We start from the raw sequence: 9,315 nt of genomic DNA on the forward strand, positions 1-9,315 counted from the left end.
TACTACTACTAATATTATTATTTTGTTTTCCTAATTTAACTGAGCTTTTTCTTCCTCTTTGCTAACCGTTTAGGCATGGCCAGACTCGTGACCGAGCTCACGACCGGAACTTGAAAAACTTGTACCCTCCTCCTTCCTTCTCCTCTAATAAAGCTGCCACTGTGAAGTCTGCTGGAGTCACCCCAGCTGAGCCTGAGGAGCTGCCAGCCCCCGTGGCCCAGGCACTCCCGTCACCGGCCTCAACTGCAACGCCACCACCAACCCCCACGCATCTCCAGACTTTAGCCCTTCCACCCTTGGCTGCAGAGGAGGCCGAATGTCTGAATGTTGATGACCAGGATGAAGGGAGCCCAGCCACCCAGGAGCCTGAGCCAGCATCAGGGGGTGGTGGGGTTGGCAAGAAGGAGCAGCTTTCTGTGAAGAAGCTTCGAGTGGTCCTGTTTGCCCTATGCTGCGACACGGAGCAGGCAGCTGAACACTTCCGAAACCCCCAGCGACGCATCCGGCGTTGGCTCCGGCGATTCCAGGCCTCTCAGGCGGAGAGTCTGGAGGGCAAGTATCTGAGCTTTGAGGCGGAAGAGAAGCTGGCCGAGTGGGTGCTGACCCAGCGGGAGCAACAGCTACCTGTAAATGAGGAGACCTTGTTCCAGAAAGCCACCAAAATAGGACGCTCCTTGGAGGGGGGATTTAAGATCTCATACGAGTGGGCTGTGCGTTTCATGCTGCGTCACCACCTGACTCCCCACGCACGGCGAGCTGTGGCCCACACTCTACCTAAGGACGTGGCGGAGAATGCAGGACTCTTCATTGAATTTGTACAACGGCAAATTCACAACCAGGACTTGTCCTTGTCTATGATTGTGGCTATTGATGAGATCTCCTTGTTCCTTGATACGGAGGTACTGAGCAGTGAAGACCGAAAGGAAAATGCCCTGCAGACAGTGGGCACAGGGGAGCCTTGGTGTGACATGGTACTGGCCATTCTGGCAGATGGCACTGTCCTCCCCACCCTGGTTTTCTACCGAGGACAGATGGATCCGCCTGCTAACGTGCCAGACTCTATCTTGCTAGAGGCGAAGGAGAGTGGCTACAGTGACGATGAGATCATGGAGCTGTGGTCAACCCGCGTGTGGCAGAAACACACAGCTTGCCAACGCAGCAAAGGCATGCTGGTGATGGACTGTCACCGCACTCACTTATCAGAAGAGGTGCTGGCCATGCTTAGCGCCTCTAGCACTTTGCCTGCGGTTGTCCCTGCAGGCTGCAGCTCCAAAATCCAGCCATTAGATGTTTGCATCAAGCGGACTGTCAAGAACTTCCTGCACAAAAAGTGGAAGGAGCAGGCTCGGGAAATGGCAGATACTGCGTGTGATTCTGATGTCCTGCTTCAGCTAGTTCTGGACTGGCTGGCTGAGGTGCTTGGTGTTATTGGGGACTGTCCAGAGCTAGTTCAGCGGTCCTTCCTGGTGGCTAGCGTTCTACCTGGCCCTGATGGCAACATGAACTCACCCACACGAAACGCTGACATGCAGGAAGAGCTAATTGCCTCCCTAGAGGAGCAGCTAAAGCTGAGCGGGGAACAGTCCGAGGAACCCTCAGCTTCCACTCCTCGACCCAGGTCATCTCCTGAAGAGACAATTGAGCCTGAAAGCCTTCACCAGCTCTTTGAGGGTGAAAGCGAGACCGAGTCTTTCTATGGCTTTGAAGAAGCTGACCTAGATCTGATGGAGATTTGAGTGTTGGGGTCATAAAGGGGTGTGGAGTAGGGGTGGGAAAGCGTGAGGGAGGGTAGAGGATAAAGGGGTATACCAAGTGGGGGTATTTGGTTTATATTTTTTAATTTTATGCCACCACTCCCCCCCTGATGTTGACTTATATACATCCCTGTGGATTTGTGGATTATTAGGAAAACCTATAGCGATCACGTCTGAGCCGATGAGCTGGCCTGTTGGTCATTCACTTCTGCTAAAAACAGGTTTTTGTGACTTTTTTTTAAATTTAAATCACTGTGTTTGGTATTTTTCTGACAAAAATCAAGAAAAAGAAAAAAAAATCCTTTGTGGGCGAATGTTAAATTTTTTGTTTCCCCTTTTACCTCAACTGTATCATAGTACATCTGGGTTTTGTTTGTTTTACTGTGTGGCCAATGTCTTTGGGCATGATGCTATCCAACCATTGTCAATGTGAGAACATTTCTGAAGATGGGAAAGACAAACATTGTAGCTCACAAACTGGTTTATTATATATATATATGGATAAAAAAGTTTTTTCATTGTGGTCTTAACACTTTTATATAAAAATGAAAATGGAAAAAGAATCCCACTGAACTCTCTCTTCCTTCTCCTTTCTTTCCTTCCCTCTCCAGAGATGTTGGTTTCCACAGCAACTCTAGATATAAAATTGTGGCTTTAAAAATGCATGAAACCACCTTTAATCATCCAGAATGACGAGTAGATTTTTTTTTCCTCACCACCCTCCCTCCAACAAAAACACAGCAAAACCAATATTCTTTGCACTGGTGATCCTTGGCCCCCTTCCCCATTCTTACACCATCCCTCTGGACAAAGGATCATACATGGGTCATTAGCAAGCAAGAGGTACTGAGGTGATCACACAGAACCTTAGGGTGGAAGCCATTTCCAGTGTATGGGTCTTCATCCTGCAATCCACGGGGCAGTCCCTGCTTTGTCGAATTTCCTATTAAGTGGACAGCATATTTGTTCAAGGGATCACAAGTCCTCCAGCCAGCAGCTAACTGCAAGAAGTTGTATTGAACTTTAAAAAGACCACTTGTTGAAATCCTGCTTACCCTGTGGCTTTCCCCTATTTCTCTTAATGCTTAGAGAAGAATCTGACCTGAAGAAGAAACACATAAGGGTGTGCACAAAGAAAAAGACATGAATCTTTATTTTTCACTGCCAGCTTCAAGGAAAGAAATTTTTTTCTACAATTTGCATGGGGGAATTTTTTTTAATTGTATGTACTCATGGCTATAGACTGAAATGTACTGTAACAGAGAAAAGGAGAAAAAAATCCAGGTCCACCTTTCCCACAGCTGTACTGTCCTTCTGTCCATCCTGAGGCTTTCTGCAACGTTTCCCTTCTGTGAGCCAAGGAGGCAACCCGTGTAGGCTTGTAAATGGTTCATCTTTAAAATGTACATAAGTGGAACATTTAATAAAATGAGGGGAAATGGATTTATAAGCAATGTGGTTTTTTTCCTAGGTGACCCTATTTGAACAGGCTTTCACAGACTGGGAGGTGCTCAACATGTGATGGGCCTGGTGGTATACCACCTGTTTCTCCTCATCTGTTTTTCTTTTTGTGTTTTTTAACTCCCAGCACACTATAATATAGTGAACTGGAGTGTTCCCTTCCGTAAACAGCTTGGCCAGCTTTGTGAACCCATGGCATATGAAAACTGAATGGAGGAACCACCTGGGCTTCTCTTCCCCAGCTTTTTGCCTGATTGCCATTTTGACAGAATATGGACTTTTGAGTCAAAACTTCGCCTTTCAGAAAGTTCAAGAACTATGGTCAACTCTTATGTACAGTGACTAATCTTTCTCTTTGGTAGTCTCCGCAGCAGCCCCAGACTTAGCAGAGCTGGGTTCCTGGCCTCTGCACACTGTATGACTTTCCTGATGGGTGATTTTTCTAAGGCCATAATACCAACAGTGGATCGGCTGGGTTTTGGCCAGGAAGTTACTACTTTTGTGGATTCTGCCTGCATGGCTTAGTAGTAGAAGGAAGTTTTTTTTGTTTTGTTTTTTATAATTCAGTTTAATCAATAAACAAGTATTTATTGACTACTTTGTGTTGAGACTGTGTGTGTGAAATTCAGATTGAAAGCTGATGGTTTTCTTTTGCTTAAATTTCTCTAACTGTAATCATGGGTGACACAAGTGAAAGGGTTTTGATTTCTCCCTCAGCTCTCACCTCACTGAATTTCAGGCATACCTTGGAGATACTGCAGGCTGGGATCCAGACCACCGCAATAAACCAACTATCACAACAAAGCAAGTCACAAATTTTTTGTGTTTTCCTGTGCATATGTTTATACTATATTAAATATGCAATAGCACTATGTCTGAAAAAATTAGATACCTTAAAAAATACTGCCAAATAATGCTTATCACCAGGTGAGTCTTCAGCAGGTTGTATCTTTCTTGCAGTAGTAACATTAAAGATCACTGATCACCATAACAAATAATGAGAGTTTGAAATACTGCAAGAATCACCAAATATAACACAAAGTAAGCAAATGCTGTTGGAAAAATGACACCAAAACTTACGAGCAGAGTAGCCAGAGACCTTCAATTTGTAAAACACACTGCTGTATCTGCAAAGCATAAAAAACAAGGTATGCCTGTAATAGTTTTGGGGTTTCCTGCCTAGACTAGTTTCTCAAAAAGAGGTTTAGAAAAGATACACCATCAGTATTACCCAGGGTGTTTTTTAAAATTTGAGTTTTTTTAACACCATCCTGGCAAAACTGGCTGATAACTCCCAACTGATTTGACTCACAACTACAGGACTTTTTAGTGAACACACAATACTTCTAAGAGGTCTTCTTACAGTGCTAGAAATCAGTAGTAGATTTGGAAATAAACATTTAGGTTATATGTCAAAATTAGGTTTCCCCATGAAGGGTGAGGATGTTGGATGGGTGCAGGATTAAGGCTATTCTGGTTTGGGAGTAACCTACAGCTCTACTAGATGTTACATTTCCATCTTTGAAATGACGTTTTAACTAAAATTGCATATGCAGTCAACATTAACCAGAAAGTCTGTATTTTAGTCTAGTGCATGGGTGGGAATGTTGAAGAAAAGTGTTAAAAGCTAATTGTATTATCACACAAAGATCAAGTCTGACTTATACAGAAAGCAGCCTTCAGTACAGACCCAAATGAAGACAGTAGTGGATCTTCTGTATTATGCAGAACAGTCTATGTGTGCTACAAGAACCAGAGTTCTCTGACCACGCAGGGAGATGGCATATAGCAGTACTGAGCAGTTTCATTCTTGGTGTGACTTAGTCAAACAATACAACCACTGAGCCAGCACTTCAAAGGATTTATTTATTTTACAAAAGAATAGTACCTTTGAACCAGCCAAGTTCAAAGTTAGAAGAAGGGTACAACTTCAGTTCTGGATAATGCATCTGTATTTCATTCAAAGCCACTATAAAAAAGATGATAAAATCATGAAGCCATAGTGAGAAATCAATTCCCAAAAGTAGCTCTATCTTCAACCCAAACCCTTGCCACCCAGAGAATTTTTGGTTGAGACCTCCAGAAAAACCAACCTTACTACAACCAGGGATCTCCCAACTATTATTCCACTGTAGTTTTAATTTCAGTCACCTGATCATGTGGGCAATATCCCAGTTGGTCTCCGCAGACAGGGGTCCCTCTATTTCAACACCTTTTTCAGTTACAGTGGCGATTTGAAACTGAAAAAAAAAAGCAGAGCTCTCAATGAAAATACCAATCCTGTCATCAAAGAAGTCTCAGGCCTGGTCAAAGGTCAAGTGGAGGGTTTTTCTGAAATGTGAAAAATAGAAGACACAAACGGCCTATTCTTCAAAGTATAGAGACTCAGGAATCGCACAACCTGCCAATTAGATCCCCATTTACTATTCATACTTCTCACCCGGTTATAAGAACGGGCATCTCGATAGTACAGCACTCGCATGCAGCGTTCCACTAGTTCTCGGGCCTCCGTCTGGCTCAGCACTGGCTGCTTCTCCAGAACTTCTCGCAGCAGAGGCTAGGGAGATCGGGGGAAAAAACACAGGCGATACCATGGGCTGAATACCTGATGATCTGTTGCAAATCCAAGATGTAAAAAAAGTCATAAATGAGTGAAAAGCTGACATTCCACCTACTGCCTCAACGGAATGAATTCTGCTTAACTTGTGCTAAGACCCACTTGAAGGGGAAATTCATGGGTGTCCTCACTTTGCATACATATACTGACTCACTCCACGATATACCCCACCTTGTCATTATAGCCTCTGGACCAAAAATAAACCCAGCAGCAGGGATCATAGTCTGTTTCTCATGTCAGAATTTAAAGGTAAAACAAGCAGACAGCCACTAATCCCCTTACCTTCTATCTTCTACCCCTCAACTGACTACTTACCTGAGCCAGGTATGCACCATAACCAGTGGCCAGCGAAGGGGCTTCATAGGCTACACCAAGCATGTCCACATAACCCAGGAAGCTAAAAAGACACAATAGGTCATCTTAGGTTTCTGTATCTTAGCTGAAGAATGGGACTATAGGGGCTGAGGCAGAAGTGGAATTCACTCAGGGGGAAGAGACAGACACTACAAAGGCACTAGAGGTTGGGTGCTCAAGGAAATTATTTGTTTTAAAATTAACCTCTCTCCATCAGCATAACCTCCAATGACCATGGTGTTCCACAGGGGGTTCATCTTGGAGCGTCGACTATACATGGCCCTGGTCAGCCATGAATGAATAGCTTTAGGACTATAGCTGTGTCCATCTCCCAACAGCTCTTCATCGATCCTTAGAAGAATCGGTTGTGAGAACAGGGAGAGAACAGAAGTCAGGATTTCCATCCACCCGCAAAAGACGTTATCACAATCTTCCCTATTTAAACCCACTGAAATAAACTATTTGCAAAAGTTCTCACATCTTCCACCCCCAGCAAGTCTCCCTGCCCTCTACCCGCAGAAATTTCTGAAGGGATTAAAAAACAGTGGGTTCCCCTCCCCACTTGACAACTACTATTCTCTAGATGACTTACACCATTTGCCCGAGAACTTGCTTCAAATACTGGAAATCGGCATAGTCTCCGGAAGCACCCAGCATGGTGCTGTTGTTGACTCGCATAATGCGAGAGATGTTGCGGAAACGAGCCAAGGAGCCGTAGGAGCCCAGCATGTCTGCTGCGATCACCACTCCGCCCTCAAACTTGAGACCCAGGACAGAGGTCCCGGTCACCATGGGGTTCCTAAAGAGAGAGGGAGGTCTGGCGAGGGGCGGCGCGGCGGAAAGCACGAGCCCGCTTCCCGAGCCGTGGGTTCCGTTTCTGACTTTCCACGGCTCCTTTCATTCTCCGAGACCCTCCTCCCCGAGCTCCCCCGCGGTAGCGCGCCCCGGGGTCCTCTCCTCGACCTCCCCGGCTCCCAGAACCGGCCGGCAGCACCAGGCCCCACCGTCCCTCCCCCTGCGCAGGCTAAGGCGCCGAGAGCTTACTGGGTGCGCATAATCGGACCCCCGTAGTGCGCGGACGCCGGGTCCACAGAGGAACCGGGAGTGGGCGGAATGCGGTAAAACTGCCCGGGGACCGGCCCACCGGCCCAAAGTCCGGACCGCGACTCCAGCAGTGCTTCCATCTTAGTCACGGTAGCACGAGAAGTGAAAGCTTTTGCACCAACGGAAGCGGAAGTGATCCTTCAGTGCCGCACCTTTCTTCTTCCTGCAAGCTACTTCCAGCAGCCATGTTGATAAGGTCGGGGTCGACCGTACCCTTGTCCCGGGCAGCGTGAGAATTGGAATTGCCTGACCTCGTGTCACTACGCGGTAGAGTCTGGACTAGAACTGTGTTCAGACACACGAATTCAAGGAAGGGGTGGGTGGGGTGGGAGATGGGTATGGAGCGGGGGTGGGGCACTTCAAGACGCTGACACTGCGCGAGGAAGCACCTCTCCTTTTAGATTGGAAAAGGAAACCCCATACGAAACTAACAGTGAACTCAGGGTCTCTTAAATTTGTATTTCTCAAAGCAGCTTCATGTGGCTTATTCGACCCATTTTACAGATAAGAAACCGAGACTTGTGTAGTGATTAACCCGATCACAGAGCAAGTAATGGTAGGTCTGAGTTTTCAAACTCAGAATTTAAAAAGGAATCAAACAGTTGCGAGTACCCTGGGATATGTGCTATCTCAGATAGATCACTCACTCTCTAGGACCTTGGACAAATCTCTGAACGTTTTCTGATTGGCAGATGCTCTTGCCTACCTCTTAAACAGCAGAAAAATTCCATCGACTGTGGGAGTGTAACTAAACTCCAGGCGTTCCCATCTCTGTGCTTCTGCCGCAGTGCCTGGAAGCAGTGTCTGGAATCAAATAACCCTCAAACTAGTCCTTCGCCACTCCTCCCTACACAACTAGATTCAAAATGTTTTACTCAGCAGGAAACCAGATCAGTTTTGTTTTTTAAATTCCCTGAGTTAATTTGAACCAAAGCAATGCACGAAATTTTAGCCTAATTGAAATGAAGTTATTTCATTAGGTCTTGAAACCCTGTAAAGGGAAGGGTCAAGATCTTGCGTTAGAGGCACCCAAATGATGCTCTTTGTGTCAATTTTTGGACTTGAACACCAGATAGTCTATTTTTTTCTTCTAATTAATAGCCATTTTCTCCCAACCCCCATATTCCAGGTGATTCTTGGGCCTCTCAGAGGCGTACTTGGACACATAGCAGGTGATAACAAAAGGCTTAATGGGATTCCTCCAAAGCTGCTAAAATCCTTGACTTTCATAGCTAGGAGAGCCCTCATCACATGAACTTTAAAGCAATTAGCCATCAATTAACTGACTATATCCTTGTTTGTAAGTGGCCTGAGGTGGCTTACTGGTTTCTGGTTTCACTCCATTTTAGATCCCTAGATTAAGGCTCTGGTAGGGCCAGTACCAGTTCCAGAGATCAAGCAGGTAATAAAATTCTACAGGGTCTAAAAGAAGAAAAGTGAAAGAATCTAGATTCATCCAGCCTGAGAGTAGGATGACAGGGAAAGCAAACCACTAATGTTTGATGATGCAGCATTCAGAAGGTGACTAGCTTGTCTTTTGTGCTAAGATGAAAACAAGAAGTCGTAAGTTAAACTGAAACAAGGCAAGTTTAAGAAGTTTCTTCTCTTTTTAAATCAGGTCTGGTATTATCTGGAAAGTCATTTTTAAGTTTGCCCAGTTTTCTGTGGTTGGCTTTAAGTTTAATTAGTATTTAGCTCTCACCAGTATTCAAGCTTTTAAAACAGTAGTCATCAGACTGGTTCTGTAACATGTCAGGATATCCCTGGTTATAGGGAATGTCTTGAAATGCTCAGAAAAGAAGTAACACTAGACTAAATTGAAATTAATCATCACCATCACCACCACCTCATTAAGATTTTACACTCCCACAGTGAAAGTGCTAATGCTCCATATTTTAGGAGAAGTGGAATTTGAAACTTCAACTACAAAAGAGTTAAGGATCATTTCTTGACCTGCTCAGGGCCAGGCCCTGCGGGCTATAACAGAAAGATGAAAAAGAAAATGTGTCCAGTTTATTCATGGCT

General features: G+C 45.1%; 2 protein-coding genes across 5 annotated transcripts in view; one reads left to right on the forward strand and one right to left on the reverse strand.

The window, feature by feature from the left end:
- POGZ (pogo transposable element derived with ZNF domain) overlaps positions 1 to 3,812 on the forward strand; it is a 46,483-nt gene extending 42,671 nt beyond the window's left edge. For all 4 annotated transcript variants that reach the window (XM_061120833.1, XM_061120834.1, XM_061120835.1 and 1 more), the window contains one exon: positions 74 to 3,812. In XM_061120833.1, coding sequence (XP_060976816.1) covers positions 74 to 1,736 — 1,663 coding nt within the window. In that variant the 3' untranslated portion in view covers positions 1,737 to 3,812. The remainder of the gene's footprint in view (positions 1 to 73) is intronic.
- A 1,249-nt stretch (positions 3,813 to 5,061) lies between these two features.
- Positions 5,062 to 7,409, reverse strand: PSMB4 (proteasome 20S subunit beta 4). Its single transcript, XM_061120837.1, has 7 exons — positions 7,231 to 7,409; positions 6,779 to 6,985; positions 6,391 to 6,537; positions 6,148 to 6,229; positions 5,656 to 5,772; positions 5,367 to 5,455; positions 5,062 to 5,184 (listed from the first exon to the last, which is right to left on the reverse strand). The coding sequence occupies exons 1-7, from the start codon at positions 7,368 to 7,370 to the stop codon at positions 5,172 to 5,174; spliced, it is 795 nt and encodes a 264-aa protein (XP_060976820.1). The 5' UTR covers positions 7,371 to 7,409; the 3' UTR covers positions 5,062 to 5,171.
- Between the last annotated feature and the right edge of the window lie 1,906 nt (positions 7,410 to 9,315).

This window comes from Dama dama, chromosome 20, assembly GCF_033118175.1.
Source record: "Dama dama isolate Ldn47 chromosome 20, ASM3311817v1, whole genome shotgun sequence".
Taxonomy (NCBI): domain Eukaryota; kingdom Metazoa; phylum Chordata; class Mammalia; order Artiodactyla; family Cervidae; genus Dama; species Dama dama.